The sequence below is a fragment of the Lagenorhynchus albirostris genome, chromosome 10 (genome assembly GCF_949774975.1).
Source record: "Lagenorhynchus albirostris chromosome 10, mLagAlb1.1, whole genome shotgun sequence".
NCBI lineage: Eukaryota > Metazoa > Chordata > Mammalia > Artiodactyla > Delphinidae > Lagenorhynchus > Lagenorhynchus albirostris.
In genome coordinates, this window is record NC_083104.1 from 48,316,249 (window position 1) to 48,334,318 (window position 18,070).

General features: G+C 47.2%; 1 protein-coding gene across 1 annotated transcript in view; it reads right to left on the bottom strand.

Annotated features, from left to right (window-relative positions):
* The window catches only part of ITGA9 (integrin subunit alpha 9), a 350,494-nt gene that overhangs the window by 266,342 nt on the left and 66,082 nt on the right, over window positions 1–18,070 (bottom strand). Inside the window, exons 12-14 of the mRNA XM_060163908.1 lie at window positions 15,683–15,773; window positions 13,426–13,471; window positions 7,462–7,616 (exon numbers count right to left, since the gene is read on the bottom strand). Coding sequence (XP_060019891.1) covers window positions 7,462–7,616; window positions 13,426–13,471; window positions 15,683–15,773 — 292 coding nt within the window. The remainder of the gene's footprint in view (window positions 1–7,461; window positions 7,617–13,425; window positions 13,472–15,682; window positions 15,774–18,070) is intronic.

Sequence of the window (18,070 nt, forward strand, 5' to 3'; positions counted from 1 at the left end):
AGCAGATAGCATCAGGGCCCCACCTACATCCTCTTGGCTTTTACCATTTCCCTGCTGTCCAGCCCAACTTCCAACTGCCGGCACCTGCATTCCCTTTCCCAAGGGCTTTGGTGGGCATGGCACGCACCCGTGGGCATGGCAGGCCAGGAGCACCAAGGACTAAAGCCCCTGGGGCAGCGCTCAGGGAAGCATGACCCCAGCTCCCTGGTCCTTTGGGTGGGGTAACCGTGAGGTGTGTTCCACACTGGCTCCCAGACTTCCCTAGCAGGATTCTGCTCCTGCCGCCCTGTTACAGTGGTAACTTGTTCAATAACACACCCTCTATCCAGCTGCTGTGATGGTTTCTAGTCAACTTGACTAAGCCACGGTATCCAGATATTTGGTCAAACACCCATCAGGATGTTACGATGAAGGTATGTTTTAGATGGGATTGACATTTAAATCAGTAGACTTTGAATAAAGCAGATTACCCTCCAGAATGCAGGTGGGCCTCGCCCAATCAGTTGAGTGCCTTAAAATGTAAAGACCAAGGTCCCACCCCAGAAAAGAAATGCTGCTTCCAGACTGCCTCTGAGCTATAATATCCATATACACACACCCTCTTGGTTCTGCTTCTCTGGTGAACCCTAATACAGCTGCCCTCCCTTCCTATCTCATGGTCCTGCTTTCCTACTGATGTTTCCTGGGATCCCCTCCTGAATCAACAATGTGCACTCAAATCCTTGATACAGGCTCTGCTTCTGCAAGAATCTGCATTGAAATGGGGCAAGTCCAGAAAACAGAATGAATTCGACCCTCCATATGTGCCAAGAACTGTGTAGATACTTTATAAACAAACATCAAGCTTAGTTCTCCAAAACCCCATCTCACTGCAGAATTGTTGGCCCAATAGATTCTTCTTGCAACTCAAGGGAGGGGAGAAACAGCTGAGTTACTAACGCCAAGCTAAGGACCACAACCGCTGCTCTGCTATGGGCAGACTGTACACATGCCAACACGCTCACCTACCAGATATTTCTAAAACAAGAAAGCATACAATCAGACAGACCAAATTACCCAATTCACCAAGTGCAATCGTTTTGGAAACATCTCCCCTTTTGAACTGCCTACTCAGTGCTTCTCCTTGATTTAAAATTTATTTTGGCATTTTAAATTACACAAAAAGAAGTCAGCACCTTAGCAAAATCTCTCTTCTAGAACAAAACCAGAGACCCATGATGGGAAACCCAGCCTGAGTGAGGAGGTAGCTGCCAGAGTGGCAAGAAGTGTGGACTACCCTAAATCCCTGAGCTCGCTGCTAACAGTTTTGATCAGCCCCCACCCCAAGTGTGTCTAAAAGGGAGCCCCGCCTAAGAAGCAGACGAGATGCCGGAGAAGCAGCCTGACAGCCCCTTGGCTCGGCGGCTCACCCCGTGGGAGCAACAGGCTGGTGGAGTTGCTAGCGGCCGCCCCCAGCCCAGTCAGCCGGGGCCGGGGAGGTGCTGGTTCTGATTAGGGCCTGCTCCAACAGCGCACTTCACATCCTCAGCTCTCCTTCTGGCAGCTTGTGTCCCTGCCATGTCGAATGATGTCATCTTGATGGAAAAGCTGATCAGCCCAGAGTCATGCTTCCAGCCTCCTCCTTTCCCTGCCCCCCAGCTGGTTCCCCAGGGCCCCCCACACCGGCCCGGGCCAGCATCGAGCCAGCTGTCTTGCATCAGCACGGCTCTGGTCGCTCCCAGAGAGTTTTGATTCATTCCCATTCTCCATCAGAACATGATTTCAGCTGTGAAATTCTACTAATAAATCCTCCTTCGACTTACTCTGAGCTTCCCTCGGAGTTTTCCAGGAGAGGGGAAAAAAGGCTATTTCCACTTACCTAACTTTTCTCGCCCTCCCCCAAAGGAATGAGGTGGTAATTAGAATAGGATCCCCCCCTCATAGAACATGGATTTGCCTCATTATCCCAACTCCATGCTTCTCGAGAGACCAGAAGGAGCTCAGGGAATGTTCTCTGTGTGCAAATGCTCTCTTGAGTAGAAACACACCCTTAGGACCAGAGGAAGGGCCTGGGGAAAGCTTGCTGGTGTCAGACTTATTTCTGCCACTGGCTTGCATGACCTTGGTGCTATTTATCAGGACCTGGGCTCTACTGCTTGTCCAGGGGTAGGGCAGACCCCCTGCTCACTCACAGCTTCGCCAGGCTATACGAGAGCCACAGCAACATGAGGGAGCTGGGTCAGAGCACAGAACACAACCACTTAGGGCTCAGCCCTGCCTGGTTTCTATTTAGTGCTCCGGGGAGAGTCCAGGATTGCCAGCTTGAGTCTCAGCCTCCAAGGACTGACAAGTGCATTTAGGTTTCAGCCTGGCCGGCAAGTAAGTACAGGCCCAGCCCGCGGGTAAGGGGCAGAGGCCTCTCAGGCATGGCCTTCACCTGCCTTGCTTATGGCAACCAGGAGGCTCCCAGGAGCCACACGCTGCTCCCCAGGCCAAGAATGAAGGTTAATAAGACTTGAGATGAGCCGAACTCTTGTTTTAAATGGCTTGATGAAATCCGTTATAAGTGTGTTCTGGGGGTTGAGTTGGGCACGGTGTCTGCACCCCAGGACGGAGCACAGGGCTGACCACACACACTCCATGGGGGCAAGGACCTTGACTGGCCTGTTCCATGCTCTGTGCCCAACGCTGGGCACAGAGTCTGGCACCTTTCAGAACCTAATAACTATCTGTTGATTGAATGAGCCAACAGGAGTTTCAGTGACTCCCTGTGACGGATTTAAGAAGCTGCTGCTCGGGCTTCCCTGGTGGCACAGTGGTTGACAGTCCGCCTGCCGATGCAGGGGACACGGGTTCGTGCCCCGGTCCGGGAAGATCCCACATGCCGCAGAGCAGCTGGGCCCGTGAGCCATGGCCGCTGAGCCTGCGCGTCCGGAGCCTGTGCTCCGCAACGGAGAGGCCACAACAGTGAGAGGCCCGCGTACCGCAAAAAAAAAAAAAAAAAAAAAAAAAAAAGAAGCTGCTGCTCTGCTCGGCTGGGACTCTGCAAACCTCACTTCTGCCTTGCCAGTAGCTCTCTGGGAGGCCCAGCAGACATGGAGAGCTTGAGGGAGGCTGCAAGGCTGGAAGAGGGGAAGGGGCTTCCCATGAGCTTAACCAAGGGACAGTTTTCCATGGTGGCCGCTCCAACAGCAGTTAATTCTCGTTTCATGTTTCCCCCACACCTCAGAACCAGCCTCACTGCACCCCTCTGAGGTACCAGCAGCACCAGCCACTGTCCCCTCCTCTGAGGTTTAGATGCCAGGTCCGCAAGGTCGCTTCTCCAAGCTTCTAGGTTCTGATGAGCCCAAGGAAGTGGTCCACCACGTGTATAACCTTTTCCCTTTGTTCCCCTTGACCAGAGGTTCTCAAACCTAAGCCAGCTGCAAGCTTGTTAAAACACATTTTGCGGGCTTCCCTGGTGGTGCAGTGGTTAAGAATCCGCCTGCTAATGCAGGGGACACGGGTTCGAGCCCTGGTCCGGGAAGATCCCTCACGCCACAGAGCAACAAAGCCCGTGAGCCACAACTACTGAGCCTGCGCTCTAGAGCCCGTGAGCCACAACTTCTGAAGCTTGCGTGCCTAGAGCCTATGCTCCACAACAAGAGAATCCACTGCAATGAGAAGCCTGTGCACCACAACGAAGAGTAGCCCCGGTTGGCCACAACTAGAGAAAGCCCACAGGCAGCAACAAAGACCAAACTCAGCCAGTAAATAAATAAATAAATTTTTATATATTAAAAAAGTTCCTTTAAAACACGTTTTGCTGGGCCCCACACTCAGAGTTTCCAAATCAGGCAGAATTCACATGTCTAACAAGATTCCATGTACTGCTGTGGCAGCCGGTCTGGAAACCACCTTTGAGATCCCTGGTGCAGACCTAGAAGTGGTGGCTGCTTCCTGAAGTTACTTCCGGGTCCTCCATGACCTGCTTAACTGATTCCAAACGTTAAACGCTCTCTGTTAAAATAACTGGTGTGGTTTCCATCTTCCTGAATAGACCCTGCCAAGCTGTCACTGGCGCCAAGGCAGAGTCACCCCCGTAAAGAACCTCTGTAGTTCCCACAGCATTGCCAGAAGCCGCAGCAGCCCCTCTAGTGGCTTGGGTCATCAGCTGGCCCTGAATGTTCTGTGACCAAGTGGGAGCTTTGGTTTTTCCATTACTAACACAGAAAATGAAGAGGCAAAAGGAGTCCCTTCTCTGTGTGTATGCTTCAGCCCCATCAGGTCCCAAGGGAGAGAAAAAACCAAAGAGATGACTATAATGTCAACCGCTTACAGCCCCCCAAGACATCCCCAGGGTGGTCCCGCAGCTGAAGATGCCAGCAGATATATGCCACTTCGGACAACTGTTCCGAAGTACCTAGCACACAACCGGCGCCTCTTTATTGCACTGCCCAGGCTGTCTTGCCCAAATGCAGCCGTTCTGCTGACAGACTCAGCTCTGGATATGCAGACACTGTGAGGTGCCTAGAAGATGCCCACTTGCCAAGCATGCCATGCCAAAACCACCACTAACATGCTCTTGTGCAGCTGCCAGCAGGGAGAGCAAGGAAGGCTCATAACTGGAGTTCCAGCCCTGGGCTCCCAACACAGAGGCCTGAGCAATGACACTGAGCTGGCCAGCACTGGCTGCTGGGCCTGGAGGAGAGAGGAGGATGTCTGTGTGCTGAAGGTGCTCCCATCCTTCCTGGATATGGAAACAGGGGACCTGATCTTCCCGGTGGTACAGAACCAAGGGGCTGCTTCTATGCTGCACTCTGCCCACATCTGGATCCACCTGGCTACTTTGCCTCCACCTGATTCCTCATCACACCATCATGACTTCCCATCATTCCCTCCTCAAACTCTCTGTATTCCCCTGCCAGCTTATTTTGCGGCAGATTTCTACATTTCTCCCTTTACTGCGAAGACTGAGATATAGCTCATTTCCCTGAATGGCAGGGGAAGGCACAGAAAATGCCAGGGATAGAAAATTTCCTGCTTTGCCCTACGAATACCCAAAGTCTCCAGTTATCATCCTCTTCATGCCTGAATCTTAAATAAATGTGGGCAAACATCCCCTTAGACTGTCAAGAGATGTCTAATTTCATCAATGAACCCATGTGGCAGATGGAGGGTAAGGAAGTAACCTGCACTGGGGCAGGTGCTCCTGCTCAACGTTCCACATCCTAAGGTGGACATTAGCCAGGTTGCTGCCCATGAAGGCAACACTGGATGTCATCCGACAGCCTGTCTCTTCCATCATACCCCAGCACTGAAGGGCCATTGCTAGCCTGGACCTTAATTATAATTCTGCCTGGAGGTCAATGAAAGGGGCCCCAATGACTGGGGTCAAGGAAAGGGTCCCCGATGACCAGGGTCAATGAAAGGGGCCCTGGTGGCTGGGGTCAATGACTGGGGTTCCAGAAGGATCCACTTGTGGGGGGCAGCATGAGGAGAAACCCACATCTCCTCCTGGCTCAGCCCCTGAACCTACAAATCAGAGTTTGCTCTCCCACTGATCTCATATGCTCTGAAATCACTCTCGCTCAAAATTTGCATCTTGGTTTCTTCTCCTCTATTCCTGCTCTACCCAACTCACCTCCATTTTCACCACCACAGTGATGTAGTTATTGAGTCTGAAAACTGTGTATGCAGCTTCAGGATCAAAACAGAAACTCCTTCTAATTCCCATCAAAAACTCCGTGAGGACACGGCTGGCCCGTGCAGGCGAACGGTAAATATTTGTCAAATGAACACACACATGAACTATTAATTGCTTGCTGTTCTTAGAATTGTAGAGTAGTTCTGCTTATTTTTAAACACAACAGACGTAATCTTCAACTCAACAATTCTTTTAAAATGTTTCTTAATGGAGTTCAACTACATCACAAGTTGGTATTGATAAAGGACACACCATCTAATTAGGCAGAGGATATATGAGTCCCAAGACCATCAGAACATTTTTTTCCTAGAGACTGTGGTGCCTTAAACAATTAGGGAGGTGGTGGGAAATCATTTTTGGAAAGCAATAGTATCATCAGACCAGAATTCAACTCTTGGCTTCACCGAGACCTGTATGATCCGGACCAAGTATCTTTTTCTCACTGGGTTGCACACAAAAAGTTTGTTAGTCCTCTCTCACTAACCAAGTCCCAAGTTCACAGTAAATTTATATTCAGTTTTGAAATTTCTAAGTTCTTTTTCAAAAATCCATATAAAAAACACAAGGCTTCATTGTTGAGCTTATTCAATCCACCTGAAGATCAAGAGAAATGCCAATGAAACAGCCTAGAAGGATTAGCATATTGTTAAATAAGGTAGAGCATTCAAGGTGCAGCGGAGAAATGGAATAGTGTGTGCACCGTGAGCTCTGCGTGTCCGGGCGCCCACATACATGTACTCCAGAGCAGAGCTTCTCAAACTTAAATGTGTACCAGCATCTTGTGGGGATCTAAATCCAGTTTCTGGTTCAGAGGTTCAGATCAGGGCCTCCGATTCTGCATTTCTAACAAGCTCCCAGGAAATGCTGATACCGCTGGTCCAAGGACTACACAGTGAGTAGGGAGGGGAGACACTCATGACACAAAAACTGTCTAAGAAATTCAATGAGTCCAGGTCCTTAATAGTGGTGGTGTTTATTGTTTTGTTTTGTTTTTTTTCATTTTCCTGGAACTCTACTTTCTATTATTCAATGTCTCTCAAGTTAAAAGACCTCTTAATCTGCACAGCTGCTCCAGATTCATTTCCTTCAGGTGATCACACACTTTGAATTCTAATACACACTGATCCTATTTTGTTCCTGGGCTTGGCCCAGTCTCTGGAGCTGGGCCAGCAAGTCGCCCTCTCCCAGTCAGAGAAACGGCAGGGACAGCTGCCACTGGCCAGGGTTCGCCTGCCCCTTCTCCAACATCTGAAGCTAACAAAGCAGCTTCCCCACCTTTTGGAAGCCCGAGCCTTTGTAAAACTCAGCAATCCTAATCCCACCACCCATCCTCGGTCTCTGATTCCACAGTAAAGAACACAAGCCCCTGACATCTGACTGGTGTTGCAAGCTCAAGGGAGAGCCTCCAAAGTCCCACCACTTCTTTTTTCTAACTGCATGGAATGTTCCAGAAGGGCCAGGCTATTCACTGCATTTCCACAAGCCCCACCACCTATCCCACCCGTGGCCCAGTGAGGTTTCAGTCTGGTCCATGGAAATTTGCAGAAAGGATGCTTAGAGTCAAATATTATTTGTCTGAGAGCTAGAGGTTGCAATGAATTGGAAAAACAATGGTAAGAAAGGAAGAGGGGGAACCTCAGGGGAAAGGGCATCTAGCCTGTGGGCCTGCTGCCTACAAAACCAGCTGGGATGCACAGCAGGAGGGAACCCCAGAAACATCCCCTGGCTTCCCACGACCCCACATGCCCACTCCAGCTAAGATGGCTATGCTGAGCCCTGACTCGGTGGCTCTTTACCTATTTCTCCCGGAACGTGCTTGCCGTGGAAGCTAAAGCAGGTGGTGACATTCAGGCAGTTCACAGGCTGCTGGCCATCGTGGCACTGGGGCGCCGTGATGTTGATGGAGGTGGGGAGGAAGATGGAGACATCCACCGTGATGACGGGTCTCGCCCTACAGGTCAAGAGGAAGGCGACTTAGTCACGGTGAAGAGCAGCACTCAGAACCAAATGAGAAGTAAACCAACAGGACAAATCCCAGGGCTTCAGCCCAGCCTCTAATTAAAGTGTGAAACAGCCCAAGAGAGAATGGCCAGGGTGCTCTGCAAATCCTTTTCTCCGGTTTCTCAGCTTATTTCCCAATAAATGAATGGTTATCTTCCCAATAATGAAGGCAAGTTAGTTGTTAACAAAACACATGTATCTGCTTGAAGCCGTAAATGAACCACAAGATGCTGAGAGATTATTTAAAATTTCACCAGTTAAGTTCTGATTTCCATTATATTAGGAAGATAGGAATAGATTTAAGAGGCGTCCCTATAGGGGATGCTGTGACTCAAGAAATAGATACATAAGCAGGAATTCCCCAAAGCATTTACTGCCGTTACAAGCATGAACTGCAAAGTCCCATCCAGTGGGTCAAACCTACTCTCTTCATTTACTCCCATCAATTAATTAAGTATTTTTCTAAAAGACCTTGATGAATGGAGTCCCAGCTGGTAACACCAAAGCACTTTAGAGCTGAAGAAACCAACCTGCCTGGTGGTGGGACCAAAAGTGAAACCCAATAAACAAGCACACTCCTCTCACCGACAGGGATCATCCCCCAGGGCCTGATGGATGGACTCCATCCATCATTGCTGGCCTTCTGGGGACTCCCCGGGGGCTCCCCAACAGAAGCAGAGTGAATCACACCATTCTGCTCTTGTTGCAAACATCTGCTGAGGGACGGTTCACCTAAGCTATGGCTTAACCTTCTCCCCTCCAGGCCTCACAAAAAGACCCTTTTACCTCCAAGGAGCCCCGGCCTTCACGCCACTGGGGTGACATAACAAGATTAAGGGGCATTAGCAGCTTGAGAACAATGACCTCACTTGTGTTCAGTGATCCCACAAAGAGCATCCAGGGGGACAAGACAGATGGGAACCAGGACCAACACCAACTCTGAGAAAAGAAAGCGTTAAGGAAAACCTCAGAGAAAAAAGGAAGCGAGGAGCTGCATGGCCCAGATGGGGTTAGGGGATTTCACTATTGCCAGCACTGCCTTGAGACATGGGTCAAGAGAGGAACAGCTGTGACAGGTAGAAAGGAACTGCAGGATCCCAGAGCAGATACAGCTGTAGGTCTAACGGAAGTCAGACAACAGCGCTGCCTGGAAGAAATCCAATATCCGGTTTTCCAACTTCCTTCTGGCTTCATCCTTGGAAAATGCTCGAGTGTTCCTTAGCACCCCTGGCACTTGGATGTCTTCCTTCTCTGTGTTCCCGACACTGTGTTCACACCTCGCCTCATCTACTAACTAAGGTCACTGTCCATTTCCAAACCTGCTCCACCCGCCCTGTAGGCCCTCCGAGGGTGGTGGGAATCCTGGTGAGTTCATCCTGATATTCCCAGGAGAGTAAGTATTCAAAAACGCTTGTTATATGAACTTACTTACAAAACAGAAATAGAATCACAGATGTAGAAAACAAACTTACGGTTACTGGGGGGAAAGGGTGGGAGGGATAAATTGGGAGATTGGGACTGACATATACACACTACTATATATAAAATAGATAACTAATAAGGACCTACTGTATAGCACAGGGAACTCTACTCAATACTCTGCAATGGCCTATATGGGAAAAGAATCTTAAAAAGAGTGGATATATGTATATGTATAACTGATTCACTTTGCTGTACACCTGAAACTAACACAACACTGTAAATCAACTATACTCCAATAAAAATTAAAACAAACAAACAAAAAAACCTTGTCAAATGGGTGAAACCTCCTCTCCAGGCCAAGGGATTGAAAACCACAGGAGGAGCCAAAGTTTCACAAAACAGGGCGTCCACCCTGTGAGAACCCCAGCTGCCCATGTGTCCTGCCAGTCACTGCACAGAAGCAGCCCAGGCCCTCCTATCACCCCAGGACCCCCTTGTGGGGAGGACACTTCTTCTCCTGGCAGGGGAAGGCGAGGTGAGTAGGAAGCAGAAGTGAGTGGTACAGACAATAGGACCTCCATGAGCCATTGTTTAAAAAAAAAAACAACAGTCCTTTGAAATGACAGACCAGGACCTTCACAAGCACATCTCCAACATCCATCAGATCAGTTCCCTCAAGCCTTTTTGTTTCAACTCCAAGTATTGTTTTTGGACCAGGAAAAGCCCAGAAATCTTTCATAAGCCTCTCTGATCACTTCCTTTAATCTTCAATGGCATTAACACCAAGCGCCTATTACCCTAACACCAGGCCTGCCCTCTCAAGCTAATCCCAGAGAACAAACTTCCCGAGGGCAGAGCTTGGCCAACCCACACCCCTGGGGGGCGGGAGACTGGGTTTCACAGTCTGAGATGAAAGCAAAGGGGCACCCAAAGACAGCACCGCAAATGTGCTTGAGACTTTAAAGAAGCTGGTGGCTGGAATACTTTTTTTTTAATTGAAATATAGTTGATTTACAATGTTGTGTGAGTTTCAGGTGTACAGCAAAGGGATTCAGTTACACATATACATATATCTATTCTTTTTCAGATTATTTCCCCTTATAGATTATTATATGATATTGAGTATAGTTCCCTGTGCTATACAGTAGGACCCTGTTGTTTATCTATTTTCTATATAGTAGTGTGTATATGTTAATCCCAAACTCCTAATTTATCCCTCCCCCCACCTTTCCCCTTTGGTAACCAGAAATTTGTTTTCTATGTCTGTGATTCTATTTCTGTTTTGTAAATAAGTCCATTTGTATCATTTTTTTAGACTCCACCTATAAGTGAGATATGGTATTTGTCTTTCTCTGCCTGGCTTACTTCACTTAGTATGATCGTCTCTAGGTTTATCCGTATTGCTGCAAACGGCATTTCATTCTTTCTTATAGCTGAGTAATATTCCATTGTGTGTGTGTGTGTATATATATATATATATATATATATATACACACACACCACATCTTCTTTTTCCATGGAATACTTCTTTCTGATGCTTCTCGGATAGTTCAAATTCTGATATTTGATTTGATCCTGATATTTAACTTCCAGGTAAATAATAAAACCAGTCAGAATACTTTCTGACGTGGTGTTGCTCCAATGACCCTGGCCTTCTGTGGGGTCATGTTGCTTGCAGGGCAGAGACGGGGTCGGGGGGGACACATAATGAGCCCGCACCCTGGTGAAGGTGTTAGACCACTAACTGGGATATCCCCAAAGCTATCCATTACTCCAGGGAGCTACTTCATGTCTCAACAGGTCAATGCACAGAGCAGAATGAATGAGGGAATGGGATATGGTGAGCTTGGCACCCCTAGAGTAGCTGTCACGGCCTTCCGCGGACCTCCCCATCCAAGCCGGTGCTCCTGGCCCTGCTCCTAAAGCCTCCCCTCCCCAGGAGTGCTTCCAGGCGTTCTCTTCCATGGACTCTACATCTGGCCCCGTTAGAATTCACCTCATCCGATTCAACCCTCCATCCCAGGCTGGGGTCTGTGGTCTCCCATCCATGTGTCACTGCCTCGCTTTATGTTTATGCTTTATGTTTACACCCCTGGGGAGGGCTGTCCCTCACATCAGAGGACAAAAGGAGACAAGCCCTTCTGGGTTAGAGCTCACAGCTACAAGCTTATAAAATACAAGAATGATGAAAATGCAGAACCTATGAGATGTGCCTTTTGTGCCAGAAGCTCCCAGTTTGGAGAGGGCCTGGTTTCCACAAAGAGAAGTGGGGGAACACGTTTTATTCAAGGGGAATCTTGAGAAGCCAGGGCACACTGCTCAGAAGAGTGAGGGAGGGAAAATGACTTCGTGAGGCCACCAGCCAGAGCCCTGGCTTCACAAGTCCAACCGCAACCATCTGGAGCTATGAAAGCTGTTCCACCTGAAAAACTACCAACCCAGAAGAAGGGTGATAAAGTAGAAATCCAGTCCCGTGGGGAGTAATTAAAGGACCCATCTTACTGAAGTCACCACCCGAGGGACACAGCCGCCACCTTCAAATACTGAAGGGCTGTTATATGGAAGATAGGGGACCAAGAAGCAGACTTTGAGGCAGGCAAATTAAACCCAACTGATGTCAGAACTGCTAACATTTACTGGGCACTTAAACCAGGCACTGTTCTAGCTCACTGAGCTCTCATAAGAACTTATGATACCCAGTGAGGTAAGTACTATTATTGCCTTTTTAACAGATGACAATCCTGAAGCAGAGGTTACCAGACTTGCCCAGGAAACTCACCTTGTAAGGGCAGAGTTAGGGTTTGAGCCCAGACCACCTTGCCCCAGAGTTTACACCCTTAACCTTAAGGCTATTCTGCCTCTTTAACAATTTAACATTTGTCAGGCGGTGGTGGTGGTGGGGGATGTCATATTAAATTTATTCATTTCATTTCCAACATGATTGGCCATGTTAAGCCAACTCTTAGGAAAGAAAGAACTTGAAAGCCAAAGGCCCTTGAGGCTATGTGTCTAGATGAGAAAATATGATCCAAGTCTCTGTCTAGAGCATCCCTAGGGTGTTGTTCATCATCTTTTCTAAATCCTTAGAATATTTATTATCTATACTGTTCATATAGCACCTATCACATATTTCATTATATAGCTGACGTTTTATGATGTATTTATGGCTTGCTTTAACTAATCCCCTTGGTGTAGAATGGACAATGCCTGAAATATTATGTTTCCCCACAATTCTCTGCTCATTGTGGTGCTCAATAAATGAGTAGTGGTTGATATTAGAAGTATTATAATTCCTGGAGTAGCAGAGTCATTTCTGACTCAGGAATTTTATGATCATCATCTTGAAAAAGTAAGTTACACATGGATTTTCTGACTGCTGCCAATAAGACAAACCTTGAAATTAGCATTTGTCAGTTAAGTGTGTGCAAAGTAACTAGCTTGAACAATTTAACATTTTTCATTACCTGTGGGTGAACTGGTCCCCTCAGAAGTTACTAATCCCCACCCTGGGCACTACGTCCTTCTAGGGGAGGCTGTGTGGTACTATGGTGGAGACTCAGAGGAAGGCCCTGCTGAACAAGAGGAATCTAGGGTGTGGAAATCCATGGCCTCTGGGATCCCTTCCAGCTCTAAGAGCCTACTAGCCCATTTTAGAAAGTTCTGAAATCAGGTTGTTAACAAAACCTATGAGTTGGCTCCTGCTCCAAAGTGTAATGTTGCCTTCTCTGAGTCACAGAGACAGAAATACTTGGAGAGGGTTCATGGGTAGGCCAGCAGCCCGCTGGCCTTTGCAGGAAAGATCCAGACTGCATGGGCTTCACAACGAGGACTGGGCCTGAGCTCATGTCCCTCACCCTCTGCTGCCACCAAAGAATGAGGGGGCAGGAGGCTCCCAGGCCCTGGGGGGCTGGGGACTACAAGGTGGGAGAGCCGGGATGAAGGGTGCAGGGATGAAGAGATGGGATAGAGCAGTGTCATGGCGCCCACAGGAAATGACACCATGTGTAGAGCACATCTATGGAAGGGACTGTTCACGGCAAAAGGCAAAAACCCCAACTCTTCCTAGAAGCTCCTAGAGGAGCTTCTAGCATCCTAGAGGATGCTATCCTCTCACACACGTAAACCACTCAAGGCCCACCGGCTGGAAACCCTGGGATAGAGGATAACAAGAATGAAAAAACAAAGGCAGCATTCGCACTTACCAAGCACCTCTGCCTGCAAGGAACAGGGCAGAGTGACTGCTGACTAATGATGAATAACTCCCCTGGGCCCCCCTTCCCCACCAAATTCCATCCCTCACCCACGAAGAGCCAAGAGGAAAGAGAGAAGCATCTCACCTTAGGAGAACCACACTGTCCGACATGAAAGCTCCAATAGTTACATCTGAAAACCACAAGTTTACAGATTCAGAAACTTGCTGAAGCCCATTTCACCCACCCGCTGTCAAGGGGCTCCACGGCAATGGAGGCCAGCCTCAAGGTCAGGGGGCACCCCTGGGCTCTGAAATGACTTTGTAGGAGTTAGAGCCACACTGCCCCATATAGCAGTCAATCACCAGATGTTGCTGCTGAGACCCCAAAACGTGCTGGTCTGCACTGAGATGTGCTGTATGTGTAAGACACGAAACAATTTTAAAGACCTGGTACCAAAAAACATTAACGATCTCATTAATAATTTTTATACTGATTGTATGTTGAGATGATAATGTGTTGGATACATTGGGCTAAATTAACATTATGAAAATTAATTTCACCTGTTTCTTTTTATCTTTTTAGTGGTTACTAGAATATTTTAAATTATGTAAGTGGCTCACATTATATTTATTTTGGACATCGGGGAATCAGAAAGGGGGACACTTGGAATTAAATGACTCTTGGGAAAAGCTCTAAGTTCTGTAGAACATGTGAATCATCTCCGTTCCACCCCTCACTCTATGTGACCCCGAAGTCTCTCTGTGTCCTTGTCTGCACAATGGACATAATTATCCCCACTGTCATCTTCAAAAGTTGACAATATTTCATAATATTTAAATCAGAATATATTTATTACACACTTGTTCGATATATTTATTAAATATGTTAAATCAGATATTAAAATCAGAAAACTCATGAAAATACTTGGCAAACTATAAATCAAGTGTTAGCTGGTAATGTTTATTCCTAAAAAATTTAATTTAGGAAGTATGCATTCATCCAACAGCTCTCTGCCTTTCCTCCCCTCAAATATAAACCTCTCAGCCCTGCGGTTCCCATGACTACTTCACAGAACCAAGCATCTGAATCCCTACATCTACACGACGTCCTCATTAAGGAAAAACAAAGAGCATATCTGTGGATTGCAGGGCTGCTAAAATTTCTGCACTTGGGTATGCTTGTTAATTTTGCTATTTTCTAATAGCCTTTTTAAATTGCCTGGATATTTGAAAATAAAAGAACCCGACGCACTTGCCATTTCTTTCAGGAAAAATGCAAGGGAAGAAATCCACATCCGTCGTGAAGTGTGACCATACCTGCTCACCGTGCAACTACAGAGAAGCAGCCTGGGTCCCTGTCCACAATGATGTGGTCTCTGGTGCCCTTAGTTCTCTGAGGCTCAGTATCCTTGTCTGTAAACTGGGGAGACACCCCCATCTTTAGCTACCTGTGGGGTGACTATATGATGTACATTGCACAGGGAAGCATTCTGCACATATCAGAGTGCTAAACCAATGGTAGGTATTATTTAGGGATGGCTACAAATTGCCCAGAACAAGAACTGCTTTCTCAAACCTAAAAAGACTCGTACAAGATTGCATTCATTTTCATAGATCCTTCTGAGGCATTTTAAATGGAAAGAAACACTTTCTCAAGATAGCAAGATGACCTAGAGTTTCAGGGACATTTCTTCTGAATTCCATGATGATTTGGGGTTTTTCCAAATTCTTCTCTTTGTTTCCTCACCTCACCTACTCCATCCCCTTCAGGCAGCAAAGGAACCACTACTCCACTGCCCAGTCAATTTTACCTACACCGGATATCACTTGGGATTGGGGTTTGAAATCGTACATTTTTCTTCAGTCTCAGTCACCACAAGGCATTAATTAACCCTGAAGACAAGCCAGCCAGCCTTGAATGGTGAAGGTCTGTTTTGTCCGTCAGGGAGATGACATATGACATGGTTTTTTTCCTGCTCCAAGTGTTTCTTTCAATACTTGTCTCACGGCGGGGGTGGGGGTGGGGAGTTGCTCAGTGCCTTCTTCATTCTCCAGAGGAAGACGCCTCCGAATATGCTCAAATACCAAGGCAAACATGAGGCTTCACTGGTTATCATTTTAAATGTGGGGAGTGCTTTTGGTCTTTAGCAGAAAGACTTGCTGCCACAGAAATTACTGCAAAAATCCACCTTCCTGGTGCTTAAACCCTTTGGAGTAGAACATTTTAAAACTGAAAAATAAACTTTAACACTACTTTCATGTTAAAAGTCAAACACCAAGCAAAATACCCTATTCTACTGTATGAATTTTCCTAATCCTAAATACAGGTCACATCTGTGATCACGCTTACCAGACTGGTTATCTTTGCTTATCTCATATGCTTTTAAAGAAAAATAGCTTACCAGGATAGCCATTTCCATCCATATCAATGCCTCCTGATATGGACTGACCAAACATCCGCAGGACTGGACTTATCTTCCGCCCAGAAAGTTTCTGAAACAGATAATAGAGAGATTGAGTCACCAGAAGGAGCACGGTCACAAATAAGAACCAGTGACTGTTTTAGGGCAGCTTCCCTGGACACCTGGTCTTGAAGTTGTTCAAAGAAAAAAATCATAGTCCGAATTTTATCGGGGCAGGGGGTGGGGGGCTTTAGCAGGCAGTTGAAGACCACGCACTCCTTTATTATTACTTGCCTTAGTCAAATGTCACCATTTAAAATTTTTTCTAAGCTCAGTGCTAATGAAAAAGCCACCTAGATGAGTGTGTTAGTGTTTTGATGTGTTGAATGAAGTTCCAAGTGGATCAAGGTTAACTTCCGTTTCTAAGGGAGGTTCTCTTTTGTGTTTATACAGGTATAGCTGGCTGAAATTCTAAGAACATATTGTCCTTATATCTCTCTACCCAAACATGTACTAAACATGGAACACTCCTAAGAGGCACATGTCATCTGTTCCCTAGGTGGACAGGAATTAGCACGACAGCTCTCGATCAAGCCAACCAAAAGATCTACAGGCTCCTGAGCATCACAGACAGGATGAAACAGCTCTGCCTAGTACATCTAGAACTCCATGGTCCTGAACCTTCTACAAGCTGTAGGAAATCCAAAAACTTAGCTGAAGCCACCCTTCTTCCTAAAAGGCAGCCTTCAACCAACCATTCAGCACTGACAGCTCCTCTGCCACAGGGCACACGAACATCTGTACTTATCTCTCCTTCATCAAGTTCAACAGATGCTAACACAACACATGCTGTGTTGGTCCAAGAATATTCATTGTACAACCAGCCTTTGTCACACATCCATGCTTGTGTGGCACAGTTCCTCACAAAGATATCAAACTTCCTGAATCAGAAAAGTGCCATGTTCTGGGATCTGACCTGTTCTTTCTTCCCTTTCTCTAAACAGTCTCCCTGGGGAGGCTTCCCTCCCAAGGCCCTCGATGTAGATGGTAAGCGAAATGCTTTGTTTTCATGCCACACAGCAACCTCCATGTCAGAACCAGGTTTACACATAGTCGTGGCTCACTTGGGACTTTCTTGCCTTATCCTTTTCCTCACCGAGTCATCCTGCAAAGAAGTCACGAGTATGGGGAGGAGGTGTTCCTACAGGGTTTACAGATGGAGACAGCAGGGACTCCCCCACCCTGCAGCGGCCAATAACTGCTAATAACCCTCTGCCTGCCACCTCAGTGAAACCATCCAACAGGAAATGTGCAAGCATCAAAGCACAAATCAGAACACTGTAGGGAAACACTGAAGAAGTGTTTCTTGATAACAGGCAGAGCCCCACATCCCCAATGGCTCTGTCTAAGGAAACACGGATGTGCATTTGCACGTTTCTTAAAAGTCACATCTTGAAGCAGACCATCTCGGCTCTGAGGTCCAATGACGTGAGCAGCAGCTTGCCCTGGGTTTGCATTTCTAAGGTATGCTGTGGCTGAGACAAGCAGGGAAGAGTGAAGGGGTGGTCCTTTTGGGGGTGGCGATGCAGGCTTAAGTTATCCCACAGACATCTGCAGGCCATTAGGCCATAAAGCCAGGAAGATAAGTCTGCTCGATGCTAATAACTCTAAATGAAAACCAGGAGCCTTGGGAAACCTCCACTTCACCAGGTTTACATGCGGTGTCCTGATGGCAGGAGAAAGATCACAGGGGCCGCCGTGACATGCCTGGAGGGCTCTCAAATTGAGAAAGGCGCACGAGGATCTTAAAATCAACACTTTTCATGGTAAACTCGAGAAAGAGGAATGAGTTAGAGTTATATGGAAGAACTTTAGACCCTGATCTCACAATGCATCCAGCAGAAATAACACCAATCTGGGCCAAAGAAAAGCGATTCCCTTGCCCAGACTTGTTTCTGACTTCCTCCTGTAGTTCACCCACACAATGCCCGCTCTGTCCAGACCTGGGCCCTGGAGAGAACCTGGCGTTAAAGGATTTTTCTTCCTTTAAAATCACAAACCTTATCACATACATATTAGGAGTCTGGAAACGTGTAATCATGGTTGTTTCTTTTTTCTTTTTTTTTTTTTTTAAAGAGCCCCAAACCACTTCTCTTTGTTAGAGCTAATGAGCCAGGCTGTGTGCTGACAAAGGCAGGATGGGTCCAGCTGCTGATCCCTGCTTCCTACTAAAGACAATCCGCGCTGACCACAAAATTTATACCTCAGTTCTCTGCAGAGAGTCCGCCCAGCAACGCAACAAACACGAGAGGGCCGCCAGAGGAGGGGAAGCTGGGGGTCTCTCACAGGCTGCCGCTCTGTGTGATTAGCTTCCCAGGTCCGGGAACA